The sequence below is a fragment of the Rattus rattus genome, chromosome 6 (assembly GCF_011064425.1).
Source record: "Rattus rattus isolate New Zealand chromosome 6, Rrattus_CSIRO_v1, whole genome shotgun sequence".
NCBI classification, from domain to species: Eukaryota; Metazoa; Chordata; class Mammalia; order Rodentia; family Muridae; genus Rattus; species Rattus rattus.
In genome coordinates this window covers 102,585,895-102,608,186 of record NC_046159.1, presented here as the reverse complement: position 1 = coordinate 102,608,186, position 22,292 = coordinate 102,585,895, and the positions used below count along the sequence as shown (strand labels likewise).

At 47.4% G+C, this 22,292-nt stretch overlaps 1 protein-coding gene across 8 annotated transcripts in view; it reads right to left on the bottom strand.

Moving 5' to 3' along the window:
• Nucleotides 1-21,727, bottom strand: part of Dgki (diacylglycerol kinase iota) — a 441,511-nt gene extending 419,784 nt beyond the window's left edge. For 6 of the 8 annotated variants that reach the window (XM_032906748.1, XM_032906750.1, XM_032906749.1 and 3 more), the window contains exon 1: nt 21,107-21,497. In XM_032906748.1, coding sequence (XP_032762639.1) covers nt 21,107-21,492 — 386 coding nt within the window. In that variant the 5' untranslated portion in view covers nt 21,493-21,497. Of the gene's footprint in view, nt 1-21,106 lie in introns of all 8 variants that reach the window. The other 2 variants (XM_032906753.1, XM_032906754.1) reach the window with 2 other exon arrangements.
• Between the last annotated feature and the right edge of the window lie 565 nt (nt 21,728-22,292).

The following is a 22,292-nucleotide window of genomic DNA, read 5'->3' as shown; positions in this document are numbered from 1 at the left end:
CATCTTGAGGAACCAATGTTTGCATTAGAATAAAAGCAGCACCAGACCAACCCACTACAGTCTAGAGTCACCACAAGGCCCCAAGGAAGATGGCCTGAGTCGATTTCTCACGTGCGTACTTCCTTTAGTCAATCCCAACGACCATCCTGGACAGCAGGTCCCACGCACCTCACTTCTCAGAGAAGAATACTGCATCTCAGAGAAAGCCATGTCCACGTACACACACTTGCTCCCCCACAACACACACATGCGTGGCTGGACACCACAGCGTCTTGAAACCTGCAAGGACAGAGTCACATTGGTAGACTTTGCTTTCAAGTGTGTTTACCCCTTTGTCTGGGGAATGAGGAATAGACATTGTAAACAGACTATCAGAGAGAAAACGGTGGGTCCCTAAAAGTAAATTTTTCTTGGCAGTACCAGGGACGAGACCTAAAGCTTTAGGCATGCCAAGCAAGGACTCTACCTCCGAGCTTCACCCTCTGCCTTAAAACAACACCAGCTTTATTAGGCTGATTGCATCTAAATTATCAAGTAATTAAAAACCAGTTTCCTCTTCTTAATTCTGACATTCACTGGCAGGATGCACCCTTGCAGCAGGCACGTTTCCTGGGCCTCTTTGGGCGGCCTTAAACCAAAATTCAATTACTATTTTACCTGCACGCTAACGTTACTCTGATCCCAACATTACACTTTCTTCCATCCTTCTTTCCCCTACTTTCCATTTATATGAGAAAATGATGATTTCTGTAAAATGCAGAGAGTGAGCGGCTCTCAGGCGAGGCAGTGTTGTGTACATAATGCAGAGGCCATACTGGGTGTCTCCCTAATCCTTTAGTAACAGGCATGAAAGCCAGCAGACAGAATTGGTCACACAGACTTTCCCCCACAATGTTGCAGTCCATTTACTAGAGATTAGGTCTGGAGAGAATGCGCGGCCTGCAGCTGAATAGGAAGCTCTTCTCTCGGCAAGATCATCTGCATCTACTCACTGGCCTAGCTGATCTCTGCTCACGTAGCAGGAATAGGCAGGGACATCGCCATCCCCAACAGATAGCGTGCTTAAGCTGCTTGACTACCCTTTCTTAATCCATTCAGAAAACACATCTCTCCCATTAATTTGTTTAGAAGTCTTCAGGCATTAGAACCACGGATGGGGGACTATCTGCCTCACGACAGAAACAGTCCACAACTGGAGACTTTCTCCCAGCGAGGGTAGGGTGTAGCAGTTGGCTCGGCATCAGAGGCTTCCTAGGTTTTCCCTGTGTTTACCTGTTTAGAATTTGAGACAATGTTACTGTGCCAAAGTGTGAATGAATGGCACTGGATCAGAACATCATTGGGACCTGACCCAGAAGTGAGGTCCCTGTGGCCAAGGACAAGTCACATTGTCCTTGTTCGTCTTTCTCAAATCATCATCTAAGACTGGATTTGCCTCTGAACCAGGAGGAGCGCCTACTGCTCCACTCCTGGCCAAGGAACAGTAAAGGATCTCTTTCCTCTTCCTGCCCTGGGGACAGGAAGAAAGCTTTGTGCACAGCCGAGTGTTTGGGGACAGAGTCTGGAGATGTCACCTCTGCAACAGTGACTTCTGCAGCAGGAACAGTGGTTCCAGAAGCAGGGGAGCCAGCAACAACTTTGGGGAGGACAACAGCTTGCTTTCATTTGGAGAGGAAGGTGTTATTTTTCTGCCCCAGAGCCTCCAGTGGCTTTCTTGCTTTGACCTCAAAGTAAGAACTACAGTTAGCTGGAGTTCAGATGATATTCCGGGGCTCCCCTGCCTTGTCTGCCTTAATTCCTAAACCTATTCAAAGCAAAATCGGTGCACAGTTCACACTGCTGTGTCAATATATCCCATCACTGGGCTGTGCCATTCTCGGGGCCTACCATGTCTCCTAGTTCGGCTCCCTGTGGCCCATCCACTTCCTTCTGAAATTGTATCAACCCTTCAAAGTCAACAGCCCAAGAAAACTTCTCCCAGACATAACTAACTTTCCCCTCTCTTGTGTCCATGGAACTCAAAGGAGCATGCACACCACTCTATGCCTGATGTTTACCTCTGTTCAAGCCTCCATTGCCTAACAAGTACAGAGGACCTAGATCCTTTTGTGTGTGGATTTCTAGGTTAAAAAAAAAAATCAAAGAATCTATTTTGAGCGATCTTCAGAAGAGATTAGAAGTCAATGGATCGTGTTCAAAAAGACTGTCTCTACCTTGCCATTCAGAGCCTAGGATAACTTCTCTCCGTTGCATTAGTGATATGAATGAGTCTTTTGACTCTCGCTGGCCTAGCCATGTCCTCTTCCTCCTTCAAGGCACATGTGCTAGTCCCCAGTTCCAGAGACTTCAGTCTGAAACAGACACATCTCCTCTGAGCTCTGCCACATGGTTCCCCGCATTTCCCTTTCTTGGTGTTTACGATCCAACATTATTATAACAATAGCTCAATGTCTTGCCTCTTTTTCTCACTAACTTGTAAACCGTTGACACCAGAGCTTCCGAGTTCTCTTGTCTTTGCATCACTCAGCGTGCATTTGCATAGTGTGATGCCGGGAGGACACTCAGTGCGTTATAAACCTTGAAAATGTTTAAAGGATAGGCCATATACTATCCTAATTTGTATTCTGTACTAAGCTGCATATATGGCACACGAGCTCCTCACGGCCATTCCTATAGAGCAGCTAAGCTTTAATCTAGGGCTCATGCCATAAAACACAGGTAAGAAGAAGATGAGCCAATGGTTCTCCCAGAGATTCTTTTCATCGTAAGTACATCTCCCGTTTTCAAAATCAGGGCTTCAAAGGAGGCACTCAGGACATGGGAGAGCCTAAGAGACCATAGAAATCCACATCTTTCATTTCTCATCCTTTAAAGCTTTTCTCCTTCCTATTACTCATCATCCTCACAAATTATCCAGCTCCCTTTGGCGACGGATGCACATGCTGAGGTTATTTTTAGAACGCCCTTGTGTGCAGTATTAGCAGTTCAAAGCCTCAGAGAATCCACAAACACGCTCTCTCTCTCTCTCTCTCTCTCTCTCTCTCTCTCTCTCTCTCTCTCTCTCTCTCTGTCACACACACACACACACACACACTCACACTCACACACTCATACTCACACACATGCACACATACACATGCATGCACACACAGAGATTTTCCTGGGGCTTCTGTTCTGTCCTTGCAGCCAATCACAAAATATCCTCAAGCCTCGTCTCTAGGTACCAGGTGAGCCACATTCAAGGTGTAAGTCCATGCATACACTCTCATACATGGAATTTAAACTAAAGATTTGTGGAACTAACACTAAGAACGAAGCACACAGCATAGCAAGCAATCCCTGTGACTGACACGGACTGAAGCTACAGGTCCAGAATCCATGGTTATGCTTCCATCTTGGACCCTGCTCTGGTTCAAATTTCAACAATCTACTGACCGAGGTTTATCTTTCAAGCAACCGCCACATGGTAAAGTTTCCACTCCATCCAACCAGGTTCTCTTACGCCTAGAGCTTTGGGTGCTTAGTGAAGGAGGAGACGAGAGGGAAGACTCCTTGACCTTATCCTTTGGGAAGTGAGTCACCACTGCAGTTTTAAGGGAAACAACACATGGCAAGAAGCATGATGGGAAACATTAAGAATGACTTTCTCCATTACCTAGAATGATCTCTCCCTTCTACTTATACCCATAAAATATGACGTTGTAGCCAGAGAGCTAGACATCTTACTTCAAGAACAGCAAGGTTCAAGGTTACCATTCAAGGATGGCTGGCTAGAGGTTCCTACAGTCTTGATAAATTGGTGTCTTTGTGTGTCCCTCATATCACCAGTATTCAAGTGAACTCTCCGGAGTGGTATGGTGGTCTTTACCTGTGCCACCTGGTATTGTAGCTGCCTGTGCATATGGCTGCTATGCACATTGTGTGTAGCTGGTATGACCAAAGAACTAAATATTGCACTTAGTTGATTTTAATTGGTTTCAAAAGGCAGAGGACGATGCCTTCTATATAGGACAGCACCGTCCTAGTGTTGAGATGATAAAATGCTATGCGCAGGCAAAGCAAGTCATGATACACGGCCAACTTAACAAAAGAAGAGTTCAATCTGACCTAGGATTCCACAGAGGGAGGCAAGACAGATCGGAAAGCTGAGGTCTTCAACACGATATGAGATGGGGGGAGAGGGAAGAGGGGAGACAAACAGACAGACCTCTGTCAGAGAGAGAGAGAAAGAGCACACAACAGAAGGTAGGGAGAAGCTATGGAACTTTCAAAGCCTGCCCCAGTGATGTACTTCATCCAGCGAGACTGTACCATCTCCCAAACATTTCCACCAACTAGAGATCAAGTATTTAAAATCCTGAGCCTATGGTAGCATTTCTCATTCAAATCACCACAGCCATCCATTATAGACTTAGCCCAGCACAGCTACCTGCCTTCAGTTTCAACTGACTAAAAGAGTGCCTCTCAAACCTTCCTAATGCTGCAATTCTTTAATACAGCTCCTCATGTGTGGTGACCCCAGCCATAAAATTACTTTGCTGCTACTTCATAACTGTAATGTTGCTGCTGCTATGAAGCATGACGTAAATATTCTTGAAGCTAGAGGTTTACCAGAGGGGTCCAGACCCATAGGTTGAGAACCACTGCATTCAAAGAATCTTCTCCAGAGTTGGGTGAGTTTAACTCCTCAAGGAGTCAAAGCAAACTTTGGAATGGTGAACATGGAGTCTTCCGGAGCCCCCCCCCCTTCAACAGCACACACAGGAGGACAGTGACAGCCGCAGTCTGAGAAATAGAGGTGATCGTAATAAGAAAAGCCCTTTCTTATTAAGGATGGGAGGGAGGGAGGAGATGAAGAGAGAGGACCAGATGGACAGAGGGATGGACCTCAAACTTTCGAGAAGTGTTTGGTGTCTGACATACATATAAAGCTTGCCAAGTAAGCATTTAGCCAGACTGCAATGATAAATGTCAAATAAAATCGCCACACCCTAAGGAAAGCCTGGGGGCTGCAGCAACAGTCGGTTGAGTGTGTGATCTGGGGACTTGGCTTTCCAATGGGTTTTACAGCAGCCGGCCGGCACCCATGCTAATCCATAGCTCCAGACAATGGCCACTTAGGAAGAATCAAGTCCTTACAATTCACGGAGAGCAGGAACATCTGGAGGTGAAAATCCCCAAGTGCTCCTCAGCGTAGGGGCTGACTGGGTTGGGAAGCGGGGTGGGACTTGTGTGAATCTGTCTACTTCCCATTTCAACAAGCACCCTAGCTGGCGCAGCCTTGGTTAGAGCACGTTGTTAGTTTAGTTCTCCATCTGTATGGAGAAAACCATGGATCTGACAGCACACTGTCAAATCAGGGACAACCACAAAAGTGATGGTGAGCACAACAGGGGTAAGAAGGAAAATGGATTCGATCTGGTCTAGAGAAAGGAGGGACAGACGGACTCTAACTAAAATACATGAAGACATACTATATAGAAACAGGGCAAAGAGTTATCTACAATGCCTGCCAAAGGGGAAAACAGAACCCCACAGGTAAAAACCAGAGGACAGGTTTGGGTTTCAAATGGAAGCACTCCAGGCTGGGGGTGACCTGTGACTGAGCCCAGCAGTGTGATTTCCCTGGCTGAAATCAACAGGCTCCTTTGCAGCACTCGGTTTGTTCAACCGGAAGCATAAAGACAACGGAAAATAGAAATGGAGGCCAAAGGGCTAGAGAGATGAGTGGGCAGCAGGAGCGCCTACTGCTCTTTTAGTGGAACCCAGTTCGGTTCCCAGTACCCATGCCAGGCGGATCACCTATGAGTTCAGCTCCAGTGGATTCAGTACCCTCTTCTGCCCTCCTGCATTCACAAGTACAAAGACATGACCATATCCCAATTAATTTAAAGTAAAAATAAAACGCTTTTAATGGAGGAAATAACTGATTCACATTATTTATTCCCTTAAACGTACATTTGTTCTTACTATAATGAAAACTCTCTACCTGAGGATCCAGCTATACCTCTCCTGAGCATATACCCAAAAGATGCTCCAATAATACAACAAAGACACGTGTTCCACTATGTTCATAGCAGCCTTATTTATAATAGCCAGAAGCTGGAAAGAACCCAGATGCCCTTTAACAGAGAAATGGATACAGAAAATCTACACAATGGTACATCTACACAATGGAGTACTACTCAGCTATCAAAAACAATGACTTTATGAAATATATAGACAAATGGACGGAACTAGAAAATATCCTGAGTGAGGTAACCCAATCACAAAAGAACCCACATGGTATGCACTCACTGATAATTGGATATTAGCCCCAAAGCTCACAATGCCCATGATACAACCCACAGACCATATGGAGCTTAGAATAAAAGAAGACCAGGGTGTGGATGCTTCAGTCCTGCAACTGATGGGGGAACAGGATGATCATGGAAGGTGGAGGAAGAGGGGGACCTGGGAGGGAGAGAGCAGGGGGAAGAAATAAAGAGGACAATAATGGGTACTGGACGGGATGTGAGAGAGGTACAGAAGGTCAGGAAATCAAACAAAAATGTGTAGCAGGGAGAATGAGGAACTGGGGATAGCCACTGGAGGGTCCCAGACACCAGGGAAATGTGAGGCTCTCAGGACCCAACATGGATGACTTTAGCCAAAATGCACAGAGAAAGGGGAGATAGAACCTGTAGAGATCTCCTCCAGCAGATAGGCACTGCCCTGGGTCAAGGGACAGGGACACCAGCCCATCTCAAAGTTTGTAACGCAGAAATGTTCCTGTCCAAAGTAAGAACAGGGACAAAAAAATGGAACAGAGACTGAAGGAAGGGCCAACCAGGGATTGCCCCACCTGGGGAATCATCACGTCTGCAGACACTGAACCTTGCACTATTGCCATGATCAAGAGACATTTGCTGACAGGAACCTGGTATGGTGGTTTTTTGGGAGGTCTGGCCTACAACTGATCAATGTAGACGTGGATGCTTGGAGCCAACCTGAGCTCAGGGAACCTGGTGGAGGAACTGGTGGAAGGTCTGGAGGAGTGGAGAGTGGGACTGCAACCCCATTGGAAGAACAACATAGGCTGGCCTGACCACCAGTTCTCCCAGAGTCTAGACCACCAACCAAGGAGTGTACCTGGACTGATCCATGGCTCCAGATACATATGTAGCAGAGGATGGACTTGCCTGACAGCAATGGGAGGTTGGTTGCCCGGTATAGGGGGATGCTGGAACAGTGGGGCAGGAGAGAGTGGGTGGGTAAGGGAACATCTTCATACAGGCAAAGAGGAGGAGAAAGGGCAGATATGGGATGGGGGTTGGTGGAGGAGTAACCGGTAAATGGGATATCATTTGAGATGTAAATGAATGGAACAATTAATAAAAGATAAAAAAATAAAATAAAACCCAACCAGTGATGAGACATCTCCCTAACACAGTTCTCAGGCACAGGAGACACTCACCAGGCCAGGCTGAAGGACCTCATGTCAATAACATGTATTTGTCTTTATTTTATTTTATTTTTAGTTGCAAGCAGGAAAACACAGCTGTCATTAAATGTCACAAGGAATTCAGTATCAGGGCTGGTGATCTGTGCTGGGGATAAAATGAGGCTGGGGAGCAGTGGGAACTCTCCCCCAAAAGTGTTGTTGTAGACACAGACAAACCTGCCGGTGAGAGCATTGGCTGCCCATGCACAAGTCTTAGGTATCCCTGAGATGGCACCAGTGGTGAGAGCAAGTCTTCCCTACCCCAGCACCCAGCAGCTTCAAAGATCTCATCACTATTCCTGGTGAGAGCCTTGCCCGTCGGTATTCATCCCACGCCATTCGCCCCACAAGCAGTGCAGGGTACAGTCAAACAGAGGTAATTCCCTATAGAAAGATGGGAATGCTATAGTTCCACATTTTTACAGGGGTGAGGAAGACAGGCCATGAGCTAGGCTGTTCTGGGATGCAGATCCTGTCTTCACTGCTTAATGGCTTGTTTGTTATTTCACTATCATGTTTCCGTGTCTCCGTTTCCTGTTTTATACGGCTACAGATAGTAGAAGTATCTTCCTCATAAAGATGATACAGAAATTAACTGAAATCACATGCGTACAGCACTTAGTAAGGTACCTTGCTTAGCACACAGTAGGACTCAGTTGATGTCACTGGGACAGCTCTGAGAGGGCCAAGGGCAGATCGCTGAGCAGCTCCCAGACATGTTTCTCCTGACAGACACCTAGATCTGTCTTCCCCCTGGTTCTGTACCAGGTGGGACTCAAGGGTCTCCATCCTCTCTTCCTCATCACTGGCTGACTTGACTTCCCTCTCATAGACAACGGGTGCCAGGAACCAGAACTGCTTGACTAAATCTATCTCAAGTAACTGTTAAGAAGTACACGGAGAAATCTGAGAGCGGCGTCAGTTGCCGGAGAGATGGGAATAACCATTTACTATTCGTGAATTCATCCGTGTATTACAACTTCCAGACACTACTTTTAGTTCCTGGAAGAGATACTGCTCCTTAAATGGGAGGGCAACTTACTGGAAGTTAAAGGCAGTTTCTAAGCATGCCATCCACCCTGGAAAGGAGTGATTTCTCTCAGGAGGCTGGGGAGGTGGGGGCAGTCTTGTACTTTCCCAGTGCACGCTGGGAAAGCAGGATGTGTGATCAATCCTACAGCCCATGGAACAGCCATGCATTCTGACTATAGCCGGAAAGGAGTTACAGGTCTTCCTTTGAACTCGTGCTCTCTTTCCTGGTAAAAACTCGACTCCGTGGCTTACACTAGCCTTTGTATAGTGTTTTATTTCTTTCCAAGAGTCTTCAGTTGCTAGAAAATACCAATACAATGAAATCGGTGCCACAATCCTACTTCTTGATGGCAAGCAAATTCTGTTCTGTGCTAGACAACCGAGGATTGTAAATTATCAGAGTATCCCATCGAGGTGGGATTCGTGGATACTAAATCAGTGGCCTCAAAACATTCCTACATTTCAGCTATCTTTTCTGGAGAGAACTCCAGATCCTAAACGCTGTTCTTGCTGGCTACAGGTAGCCATGCACTAAGGTGGGAGTCTGGCTAATAGGTGATGGGCTGCATTGAATTTTCTCCGTGCATCCCACAAAAGAAGTTGAAGTGGTTATTCCTTCCCCTAAAGTCACTGAGCCGCCAGAACACGTACTCTGTGGAGACCTGAAATGCAGCTGCTATAAAAACGACATGCTATTCTTGGAAAACCTATGTCATTACTTGAACTGGATCTCCCTTACAATGAAATGGCTGCTGCTTAGCAACTAATGCAAAGGAAGAGCCAACTATCTCCCTCCCTCCCTCCCTCCCTCCCCGCCCCTTCTCATTTTCTTCCCTTCCCTAGTAAGAGTTGTACTAAACAGAGACCAGGCCAGGGTAATGGGGCAGCAATGAGGTCATCCTTGCTGTCGATGCCATATGGATTTGGTATGTGCCAGTTGGTGATTGATTCTATCTCTGGCCACTGTGATTAATAATGGAGATGAATTCAAGTAAATAAAATTAATAAGAGGGTAATGTTGCTAGCTACCTTTCTGTAGAGTCACTTGAGGAGACAGTGCCCGAAGTGAAAAAGAAGGTGGGACCTGAGATCTAAAAGCCAAATCGGGTCTGGCAGGATCCCTCCCTGGCGTGTGGCCTTAAGGAAGTCACTGAGTTGTTGTGGCTTTGCTTCCTTCCGTGTACACGGACGGACGTGGAAACAACACAGGGGCGCGGCGGATTGTTTGCAGTTAAAATGAGATCACTGATGTGAAAGGGGCTTACACGGGCTAAGCCTGAAACGCAGCACACACACTTTTTATTATTATTAAGCAACCTAAATTTAGTTGGTATTAACAGTTAAAGAAATCTCCAGAAATTGGTCTTAAGAGAAAATCCCTTGGATTCTGGTGTAAGTCGTCTCGTACTGGCTCATAGAAAGCTTCTGTTTTAATCTTTAAATAGCTTCAACATTTATTTTCGAGATAGAGATTTATTTCCCCAAGACACTCTGAAGGCTTCTTCAAATGTGAAAATGACTCAGGTTTTTTTTTTCTTTTCTTTTGACATGCCGCTTTGGAACCTTCTAGGTGTCTATAAGTGCACACAAGAACGTAAACGCTGAAGAACACGACTGTGGGAAAAACCCCTGCAAACACTCACAGCCTGAACAGCTCACTGGTTAAAAGTGAAGGCCCGCCTCTTCTAAGGATAGAATTTTGATTGTCAAATGGTGGTAATGATAACCAGTCCAGCCCCGAAACCCGCTCATGCTTTCCTTACTCCTAACGTCTTCACTGGACCCCAACTCATGACCATTGCCCACCTTCCTTCAGGTTCCACTCTGACTACAAGTCATGAGGCCTTGTCCCGCAGATAGAATTTAAAAGGATCAGTGCCAGGCGCTAAGCCCCATAATCATTTTTGAGCCCCAGGAAGCTAGATTTACCTTCCCCGTCCCATGGAATGGAAAGTTGGCATTGTTTTAAAGAAGCTGCATGGGAAGCTCGGTCTGCTCCTCCCTGCAGCTGGAAGTAGCAGGAATCCACCTAGTCTTGTGCTGGGGCGCAAGACATACATGTCAATGGGTAAGGCCTTCTCCAAGTCCTGGGTAAGGCCTGTCTAGGCCCATTGAAACTAAATGCATGCCAACACAGTGCCCTGGGCAGTTTGGTATGATAAAGCACTACATTGTGAAAATATGACTCTTGGCACAACGAAAATGGGAAAGAGTGAGAGAGTAACCAGGATGAAAAGCTGTAGTTGAGAAGCTATGAGCAGAGAGAAGTGGATAAGGAGAGACACAGGACACCATTTACCTAGCTCTGTGCCCTTGGGGAAATTGCCGACACTACAGATGTCCTTGTCCTTATCAATACAATAACATGGCCATAGTCCTCTGCTAATGACAAGTTCGGCGAAATGCCATATATGGAGCATTCAGCAGCTCCTGGGTAAAACTGGTAACTGGGCTTGGTTAATATTCACAGGTAGGGAGGTACCTGACTGAAGCGGCTGTGTGGTCCTGCACTCTACAGACTTTAGAGCACACAGGTTGCCTCTGAGGCACTCGAATGGTTCAGAGACCCAGAGGGATGAGAGAAATAGGACTGCTTGTGACTTCCTAAGGCTTTGTGAAAACATGTAAGCAGGTGGGTTGTGGGTTGAATGTCTGCATACTCCCTACCCCCAGAAGACCCCCTCATGGTCATGCCTATTCCATGTGAAGCCCATAACACACTTATATAAAAGTCCTAACTTGGTTTCCCATAGATGTTTAACATCTCCTTCCTGTATCGAGATGCTACCCCCTTCAGTGATTAGTGGCAGGAGATGGGGTCTCTGGGAGGGGATCAGGTCACGGAAAGAGAAGCCCTCTCATCAAGGAGATTAGCAGCAGCCTTCCTGGAAGAGGCAAGCCTCATTCTGGCTCTCTACTCTTGGCCATGTGGGAAGACAACAAGATCACAGTCAAAGGCAACCCAGAAGAAAGCACTCCCTAGAACCTGGCCTTCCAGACACCCAGGCTTCAGACTTGAGCCTCCAGGGCTATGTGGTATGCAAGCCATTTGGGCTACAGAACTTTACACAGCAGGTACGGGTGACTCAGATGGCTGAGAAGGCCACATGTCAACCCATCCCCCAAGGTTTCCTCCTTTCTTCAAACTTCAGATGCTAGGGCTAGCATTTCAAGTAGAGAGAGACAAGAAGACAAGAACACGCCACAGCTCAGACTCCACAAGGACAAGGGGTCAATTTAAAAGAGTGAGTCTATTTTTAATCGTGCTTTTCCATCAAAACCCTCTACGGGGAATGCTCACCATCTGAGTGGCTTGCCTCAAAACCTGTCAGTCACACACAATGATTAAATCTCTAGTCCTTTTGGCTTAAGAAATGTTCCAGAAGTTTTCCTCAAAACGGCACCCAAAACTCCCTCCTAACGGCTTCCACACAAGCTCATTTGAATCTCTTCTTACCTCTGAAACAAATTGCTTTTAAGTTTTTCGAATAGAAATGAATTTTACAGGAGGCTGGGGAGATGGTTCAATCAGTAAACACTTGCTGTGCATGAATTCAGATCCCCAGTGCCCATGTAAATGCCAGGGAGGCATGATGGCCTCCTTATAATTTCAGTGTTCAGAACGGAGAGACAAGAGACTCCTAGAGCAAACTGGATGGGGTGGGTGAGTCTGTGAGCCCCGGGTTCAAGGGAGAGGCAATACCTTAATATGCGCAGTGGAGACCAAGCAAAAGACACCTGTCATCAAAGTCTTGCACATACATGTGAACACGCACCACCACATACACAGGTGCACACACTCATATGTGAATACTCACAGACACACACGTGCAAAAAATAATTTTTTCAGAGATTTGACATGCCACACACACATACACACACTTTAATAAACATCAGTCCCTTTAAGGAATCTACTTTCTATTTCCTACAAATCTACAAACAAAAACACTAAAGTAGCCTTGCACAACCCCCCCACACACACACACACATCCCTTTTATTTCAGTCTTGAGCTAGAGTCATGTGCTCAACGATAAAACCTTCTGAGGTTCTTTAAGCATAAATTCTGTTCTTTGGACCGGTGGGGCTGACTGAACATCCCAGAGGTTGAGTCTCCCTTTCTGAAATAACCCAGAGCAATGGCACTTCTTTTTCACCCTCTGATTGTCAGGACAGGCCACTGTCTGTGTACACAAAGGGTACGTCACCAGGACAAGGCAGGGAAGAAATGTTTTGTGTCCTGCAATCACAGGTGACACCTCTGTCTTTATCTGAGATCTACTTCTGGCACTGTCGAGCTCTGCCACTGCTGACCCAACTCTCTATGTCAGGATTCTTGCTCTCAGATGGACAGCAGGGAGCCTGGGTCACTGCACCCCGATTCTCTACACACTTATGTCGCCTGGCTTCTCTGCTCTCTGCCCTCTGCCTGATCCAGTTTCCAGACAGGAAACAGCAGAAACCTTTTTCACAACCTGGTAAGAAACGAACTCCTATCTAACCAGGTCCAGAAGGAAAAGCAGAAATTTACATTTCCAGGAATGCCAAAACTTGTAGGTTTTCATACTTTAATGTAGGTTCACCTCGTTTTCATAGTCTCTGAATCATTTTACCGTTGATCACTGACCTGGGACAAGCATTCAGTGTTTTGAAGAATGATAATAAATTCTCCTGCTAGGTCACTGGACTTCCATATAAGTAACACCACCTTTGCAAACACACCTATGTCATCTGCTCTGTGGCAGCCAGAATTGTATCAGCTCGTTTAAACTACAAATATTCCTATGGGGTGAGTACCACCATAGTGAACACTTCAGACACAGGGAAAGTAAGACGGAGAGCCCTGAAGGGATCTGCAGAAGAACATACAGCGAGACGCAGCAGTAACCATGTGTCTGGCCCTAGTTGGTAAGGCTCGAAATCAGGGCTCTTAAACATCACTCAAAGAATGACCAACGAGTAAGAGGGAGATGATCACTCTTTAAGCCCTGGGTGCTTCCCCCACACCCAACAAAAGCCAGAGAATTCGTGCAGTGAACCCAGAATCAGTTCTTATCAGAAAGTTATTTGTGATTCTAAAAATGTAAAGGCAAGTCTCCACTTGAGCAAATCTCATGGAGGTTTGATGCAGGAACCAGGAAATTCCTTTTAAACAATGATGCTTGCTCCATTTCAAAGTTCACAAGACGCAGGGCTAGAAAGAAAGAGCATTTACTTGCCAAGACCTTTCCCTGTGGCTCTCCTCGTGACAGCCCCCCTCCTTCAGCCGGTGTGCATACATCTCACATAATGAGTTACTTTTCTCTAGAATAATCCAAGCTGGGTTGAGACCACACCTCCTTGAATACTAGCAATGTCGGGGAACTCACGAGCCATTCTCTGGTGCTGTATAGGATACATGACTATGAAGACTAGTTGTCCCTCTTTTGAAAACTTTGTAATTAAGCAAATTATAAACCAAGCAAAAGTTTGGGGCCACAGAGTGAGCTAAAGCATTCAAGTAACCACACGTGCGCATACACGCACACACACGTGCATGCACATACCCACACGTGCATGCACATACCCACACACACAGACACGTGCATCTACATACCCACATGCACAAATGCACACATATACACATGCACACATGCATGTCATTCAAATAGGTCTATAGGAAAGATGCTTGAAGTAACACACAGCCTAGGTTGCTGGAGTGGCTGGACAGACCCCAGGAATGCTGGGTTAAAAGTTCTACTCACAGAAGGAAACATGGGCAGAAAATACCCTGGGGAGAAAAATCGATGCTGCCCTTGGAAAGGGATGAGACAGACAGAAAGAACCAGAAAGCTAATTAGCACTGCTCAGAAGGCAAATTAAGGCCTTTTCTCTGACAAGCTGCAAATAGATGGGTAAGGAAGCGCTTCTGCCTCCCTCCTCCGGCCTCCAGCAGCTGGCTAGATGGCTGGAGCAGGTACTCCAAGAGGAAGTTGTAAACAGAAACACTGCTCTGGGCTGCTGAGCAGAGTGTACAGGAGAAAAAGGCAGAAGACGGAAAATGGCACTTACAATAGACCCAGAAGAGGCAAAAATAGCTGCTTATTTAAAGTTGACGACTAAGTTACTCATTCAATAAATATTTATCTTCTACCTACCCATCAAGAAGGACAAGATTCTTTAAGACAGCTAACCCAGCTGACTTCTGGACATAATGTAATACCCTTAATCTCCAAGCCTCTGGGGCAGTCACTTTCGTGACCCCATTTTACAGTGACTATGTTGAACCTCAAAGAAGACACATAATTTCTCTACTATCATCTCTAATTTAACTCCTAGATCAGGCTATCACTAACAAAGTTATTTGAGTCCTAATGAAGTTATCTGAAGGGACCCACATGAGGATCATGCAAATGCGAGCCTTCAGAGCTCTCACCTTGTGAGGACTTTGCTGGCACACAAGCAAAGAGGTTCTGTGAGACCACAGCTCTCAAACAGACCCAGCCTGGTATTGTGTTTCTTTAATCTTTCCCATTACCCTGGTTTGCTGTGGCTGGCAATATGTTCCATCCAGCTCAATTAGAAATTAGTCTGTTTCATCATTATTCTGTGCAAATTTCATCTCCCTCTGGTGTTTGTTTATTGTTGTTTTGTGCAAATTTCTTCCTTCCTCTGGCACCCATCAGAAGAAGAGCTCGCCTGGTGCTGGGTGCAGCAGTTATCCCAAGATAGGACCTCAGAAAACCTCCATCTGCCTTCACAAGGCCAGTGTGACCAACGCAAACCCAAGAGCAAATGTCAAGCCCAAAGGTTACTGTGCTTCCTCCAGATGCCTCGGTCTCAAAGGGGTTTCAACTCCGAGTACGCCTTGGGGTGACAGAGACAACAAGTGCCCCAGATCCCAGCCCAGAAGAACAGAGAGGTGCAGCGACCAGGTTGGCACTCCCTGGGAGTCCTCATTTTCTCAGATTAGAAAGTCGAGTGTTGGAAAGAGCTAGCTCTCCTCTAATTTAATTTGGCCCCATGAGGCAATACCACTGTTGCCACAACAGAATCGAACACCAGCAAAGCGCTCCACTCCATGGGGCTCAGAGTGAGAACTCTCCCATGTAAAGTGGGGGAGGGGGCTAAATCAAATCTAACCTATCGGAGTCTTGGCAGACATGGACTCTCACCTGGTGTACATCCCCACTGAGGAAGCCAACACTGCCATGCCTAAATAACGACTGGAATGACCAGCAGTGTTTGTCTCATCCTGCAGTCCTTATCTAACAAATGTACGAAACAGAGCACAGATGTCTAAAACCAGCTCTGTAAAGAAGACCGCTACATGCGGATACTGAGGAGAAGACAATGTTCCCTGTATGCTACAGACTCTAGAGCAAGGAAAAGCCATGACGGTGCTACCCTGTTTAGTGTCCAACTCCCAGCTGTCCCTTACTCATACAGTCTTGTTTGTGTGGACAGAGCAGGACACGGGAGCACAGTGAGCCCTCTATGTCTTCGAGTACTGCCACTATAGACGCAACTAACCATGGGTCGGAAAACAATTGGGAAAAAATAAAACTGACTGTTTCTAGACCAAGCATGCCGTGTTGTCATTAATGGTATCTGACAACTCTTTAGATTGTGTTAAACACTGTGTTGCATATTTTAAGAAATGGAGACGACTCGGAGCTGATGAAAAGGTGCAAATGGGTTATATGAGGACATCATGCTCTTTTACCTAAGAGGCTAAGCATCAGCAGATTTTGATGTCTGCACAGTAGTCCTGGAACCAATTCCCCACAGCTACCAAGGGACAGCTAGACTCTGTTGTTGTCATCATAGTCAAGGAGTAAGAGACCCCCTTCCTAGAGGTTGTTTACTCTAAGAAGTTCCATAGTCCTTACATATGGTCCTAGAAACTTCCTGTGAGGAAGGTCAAGTGTGACCACCAGGACTTTCAAGTGAAGCAAGGTAAGTCCGTGCGTGGAAATGCATAAGCAGTGGTACCTGCCCAGGCCTCCCTACCAGCAAGCAAACTTTCTCTTTTGCTGTCTGTTGCCCAAAGAGGAAAGGCAGCAGCTTTGCACCCAACCTCCCTGCACCTACACAGCACCTGCAGAAATTATTTTAAAAGTGCATAAACTTCTAACATGGGTGTCTTCGTGGAGATAACAAGTGTCTCGGAGGTGGTTTTGTTCTCAGAAGCAAAACCAAACAATTTGCTGAAGATCGTGAATTTATATCCATTTCCAGTTCTGAAACAGTGGAGGGTTTCTGAAGGCACGGGCCATCGAGGCCAAGGCAAGGAGCCTCAGCCCAAAGGATGAAACACTTACGAAAGCGCGGGGAGAGCTGGGTTTGCGGGTGCGTGCCCTAGCACTCAGGAGGCTGAGGCAGGTGGATCTATGTGAGTTTGAGACCAGTCTGTTCTACAGAGTATACATGGTGAATTCCAGGACAGCCAGAGCCATGCAGAGACCCTGTCTAACTTTAAAAATTAAAAAAAAAGAAAGAAAAGAAACAGCAGGGAAACCTGAAGCATCTTGTGGATGAGGTAAAAAGTCAGTGCTCTCTCTTTCTCTCTCTGTCTCTCTATCTCTGTCTCTCTCTGTCTCTGTCTCTCTGTCTCTCTCTGTCTCTGTCCCTCCCCTCCTCTCTCTCTCTCTCTCTCTCTCTCTCTCTCTCTCTCTCTCTCACACACACACACACACACACACACACACACACACAAACACACACACTGGTATGCATATACACATGGAAAGAGTTCAAACCTAGCATGGATGCTTGAGGAAACAAACAGAAAGATGCAGTCTAAAGAGAAAGTCCTTTAGAGTCAGATCTGCCTCCAGCCCAAGCCCCGGGCTTCAGGTTCACTTTCTCTAAAACAGAAATAGTAATAATCACATCACAGAACCACCGTGAAGCTCAAATGAGATGCAATACACAAGTCTCAGGATAAGGCTCAGTAGATAAAGCTCTTGTCCACCTGGCCAGCAGGATCTGACATCTAAGCTCTACTTAGAAGATGCACTGATTTGGTGGTTATGTCTAACCCCAGAAGTTAGGAATCAGAGACAAGTTATTCCCAGAGCAAGTAGGCTAGCTAGAGTAGCCAGATTCAGCCAGTTCCAAGTTCAAAGACCCTGTCTCGATAAATTAAGAGCAATTTAAAAAAAAAGACAATGTCAACTTCAACCTTTCACATGTACCTACACATACACACCCACATACGTGTGCCCACACTCGTGCTTACACACAGGCACACACACACACACACACACACACACACACACAAACAAAGAAACAATATGCTAAAATACTTCTCACAATGTTGTTTGACAGAGAGAACACAATCAATACCGACTATGTCTCTCTCTCTCCTTCTCTGTGTCTTTTCTGGGTTTTCCTTCCTTTCCTTTTTACTCACTTAAATGAGAATTCTTACAGCAGTTACAATAAGGAGTCCCTACATATTATATAGTCATTTACATACATGTATCTGTTACAGCACCATTATTTGCAAAGAAAAAGGAAGTAGCAATTTTAACAGAAAAGTGCCAGATTGGTTGCACTGCCTGCTAAAACCTTAGCTTTGCAGTCTACAGGAACTATTTGCTCTTGGGGTGTAAATTCTGAAAGAAAGGAAAAATTCTCATGGGAAAAAGATCACCCCCCCCCACAAAGAACAGCCAATGAAATTAAAGATAATGAGGGGAAATCTAGGGGCATATAAAGGAGTTTATTTGACCTTACAAAGTAAAAGTCAGCAAAATGAATAATCTGCCTCCAGAAATGGTTATTTAAAGGTTTTTTTTGTAAAGGGCTCTGGTTCCTAAAAAGACAGGAGTCACTGCATATGCCCACCCACTCTTCATTTATTTTTAAACCCTAGCTTATATGTTCCTTAGCAACAAGAGGAGCAGATGAGACCCCCCTACACACACACACACACACACACACACACACACACACATACACACACATCACACCACACACACAGACACACATACATACTCACACTCACACATGTCCACTCCTCCAAAGCCCCCTTCTTCATAACAACTTTCATTCTACAAATATCCATGTTCTTCAAGACATTTATTCCCACCTGCCTTCAGATCTCCACTCCACCACCTCAGATGATCCCCTCCATGGACGCTCTCCCTCCTACTCTAGCAACACACTTCTGCCCAGCCCTATTCCCTGAGGGCTTCTCAACTCCTCTCCACTACCTCCCACCTACCATGCTAAGTGGTGCCCAGAATCCCTCCATAAAGACCATCAAGTCCATCGACTCCTCTGAGTCCAAGACAAAGGGCCACCAAGGCCAACAGGAAGATCATTTGCTATGACTCTATAGACAAACAAAGAGCAGTGTCTGAAGTACAGAGATTCCCCGGGATTAGCACATGCCAGGTGACATCACTACCCACTACCCTTCTTGCTTTAAGACTGCCTGGCTTGCTTTGGCTGTGCAGTGTATGAGTTCAAGGGTCAATTCCTGAACCTTGGAAGCAGCAACTCTCATGTGTTGGCGTGTAAAGCATCACCTGAGGAGTGTGACAGCCATCCTCACCCACAGAGAGTGGAGGCTAAACACCTGGGGATTGCAAGCCGTCTGACCAGCCACCTGAGGTGCTGTGTGTGCCAAGGGTCACTGCCTTGGGAACTGTGAGACTTATTCAAAAGGAAATACTATCCAAGAAATAAAACCCACCATGACGGGTTTCAGGTCAGGCCAGTGTCAGGCTCTGTTCCTCTCTTGCAAAAATGCTCCTGTTTCTGAGTCTGTGTTTGTGCACGAACACACTTCCCCGTGCCTGTGGGAACGTTCTGCCCAGAAAGCTGCAGCCCCAATGCTGCTCTGCTTTTCCAGGAGAGAGGCTCAGAGAAATGACCCCTGCCAAGAGGCAAGCTGAAGTGATTTCCCTTGCAAATTCTGGCTTCACAGCCCTACCCAATGAGGAGTCTTATGAATACCAATGACCCAGGAGTCTCTCTTAGCCAGAAGCCCAGGCCCACAATGTATTTCACGGAGTAACTCCCCCCTCAACTTACAGCTCCTAAATTAGTCTGCGTGTAGTCCCCTGTTCCCCTAAGAGCCAGACAGACCATCCTAAGTAGAACTGCCTGTGTCTTACTTAGCCTACCTCCCGAGACCTAGCCCACTCCCCACCGCCTGCCTATTTTTAGAAACCGAAAACAGAAAAAGAAAGATCCACTTGGATCTGATCTGTGTGAGTAACTAAGAGAACAACTCAGGTGGGAAACTCCCTCTGTACACGGAGAACAGAACGCAAGCGAGGAAGGGTGCAGCAGCCACCTGGCTACAGAGACCATGTAGGCATCGGCAGAAACCGGCCTTTAGACACACAGCACAGTCCCTGATGACAGGGCCTCCGGTCCAGGCAATGCCTGTGGGGGTCCCAGTGATTCACACACCTGCCCCCATAAACAGAGCACACCCTGGCAACCCACACACCTCTGTCATCCGCTTTTGCTTACATAACAGCACATGGTGTGACAGGCTTAATACTTTAGATGGTTTTTCCAGGAGGGACTGCTAGCCCAAAGGGAGGAGGGCAACACAGATGCTTTCCCTGACCCCCTTTGCAAGTGCCACTCTGAGACCCAGCAATACCTGCTTCTTGCCTCAACTTTTAAAAAATCACCGGTGAGGGTCGTCTCCGCACCTGCCGTCTCTGGTGCCTGGGAATGGGAGAGGGGTGTAGGGAACCTATTAAATTCTCACTTTGGTTCAGATCCTCGGGGGGTGGGGGGGTTTTAAAGCGTGACTGGGTGGACGTTCATCGTACACAGTCCTAGTGTCACAGGCACATCCATCCTCAGGTGCCAGTGTGATCTCTTCTCACCCGCCCTGGGACTCAGGGTGGGGGAGTGAGCCTGGGAGTAGGCTACCCACATCATCTTCTGAGCACAGCGAGAGAGGGAGAGAGCACACGTGCACACAACGCCAACACCCACTGGCATACCTACCTACCTACAAGAAGAGACCCATACCTCACTAGTCCCTGACAGGATGTCAAGGCAAGAACTTCCCATAAGGATTTCTCTTCTGTATGCGTTGTTCTTTGCTGCCTGTCAGAACAGATCTCAGCCATCCGGTTAGTGCCCAAGGCTCTCCCAGTGAACTCTGCAAGGCAGGGGGAGTGCTGGAGATGACACTAGCCTAGGGACAACTTTGGCGACTCTTCTTTAAACTGGGCATGTCTGGGTCTGTACCTCACACTCACAGATGTGGTTTTGATCTTGTTCTGACCTTAGTGTTCTCTTCTGTTACAAGTGCACCTCCATGGGTGTTACAGGGAGAAGCTGGGGCACTCCACTTCTTCCCTTCAACCCAAAATTAGAGGATGAGAAAGAACAACATATTCCCAGAAGAGAGAATGAGGGAAGAGAGACAGACTGACAAATAGACATAGAGAGAGGGAGAGAGGCGAAGTCACGGAGAGTTGGAGAGAGAGAGAGAGAGAGAGAGAGAGAGAGAGAGAGAGAGAGAGAGAGAACACAACACGAGAGAACTCTACAGAAGTGCCTCTCTGGAGCTAGAGCAAGTGTCCCCCGCCCTGGGCGGCACCTGTCTTGCTAGCTCCTGCTCCTACCTGTAAGAGACCTGCTTCCGGAAAGTTAAGTCCCTCAGCTTCTCCTCCAGCGCCTCTTCCTTCTCTTTCTGTCCGGCGGCCGCGGGCTCCTCCAAGGCAGCAGCCGCCGCTGCCCCTGCACCCCGCGGGTCCACGCCGCCCTCGGCGCCCAGGCAGCAGCTCCCGGCGCCGCTTCCGCTGCTGCTGCTACCGCCCGTCGCCCCTCTCTCCTCTCCCGCCGAGGAGCTGGGGTTCATGGCGACCGCTCCGGCGGCCGCGGAAGAAGCCGAGGCGGTGCCGCTGCAGAGGCCGGCCGGGCTGAGGGCGCTGGAGGCGGCGGGAGCGCGGGCAGGTCCGCGCGCCTCTGGCAGGGGCAGCAAATGGCAGCCCCTTCCCGCAGCATCCATCCGCGGCTGCACCGCACCGGGGCATTGTGGGAAACTCCGTGCCTCCACTCCCCCTCCCCAACCAATCAGAGGCCACCTCTCTCCGCCTCCCCTGGGCCTCGCCCGACCAGCCGGCTCCCTCCAATTCTCCCACCCCTTCTCCTTTTTCTAAATCCAGAGCAAAAGCTAGGACTGAACTTGAACTCTGCCTGCAGGCAATGGACCGCAGTGGAGGAGAGAGGGAAAGGGTGGGAGCCATGGGGCTTAGGACGCTGGGGACGAACACTGGCCATCAAGAAAGGAGAGTGTCCTGGGAAACTTGGAGGCAAGCCGGGTTGCCGCGCCCTGGTTAGCGCACAAGGGAAGTGGACCCGGACCCAGGAGCTACTCTGTCCTGGCAGTGGCTGGTGAGCTGCTGGGCACGGCTTAGTCCCAGTGCACTTGATGACAGATGCCCGAGGCAGCATTTTGTCTGTCACCTCCTTGCAGCATCAGAGCTGGTGACAAGCAGTAACCTCCAGTTATGGGGGACCCTTTGGGGGATGTATCTGGAGCACTATTAGTAGGAACCTTTGGAGGAATTCGTTAACCATATGAATTATGGAAGGGGTAAGATTTAAGCTCCAGCTGCTTCTTCTCAGAAAACGGTCGGTCGGGACATCTTCACCCATGAACGCCGCGCCTAGATCCTCGCTTGGTGCCTTCCAAAAGCTTAGAGATGCTCCCTAAACAGCTGTTAATTAGATTGAATCGGATCACAGTATCCTCGGTGAAGCAGAAGGCTGAGAGCATCCCTGAAGCCTAAGCGAGGACCTGAGCAC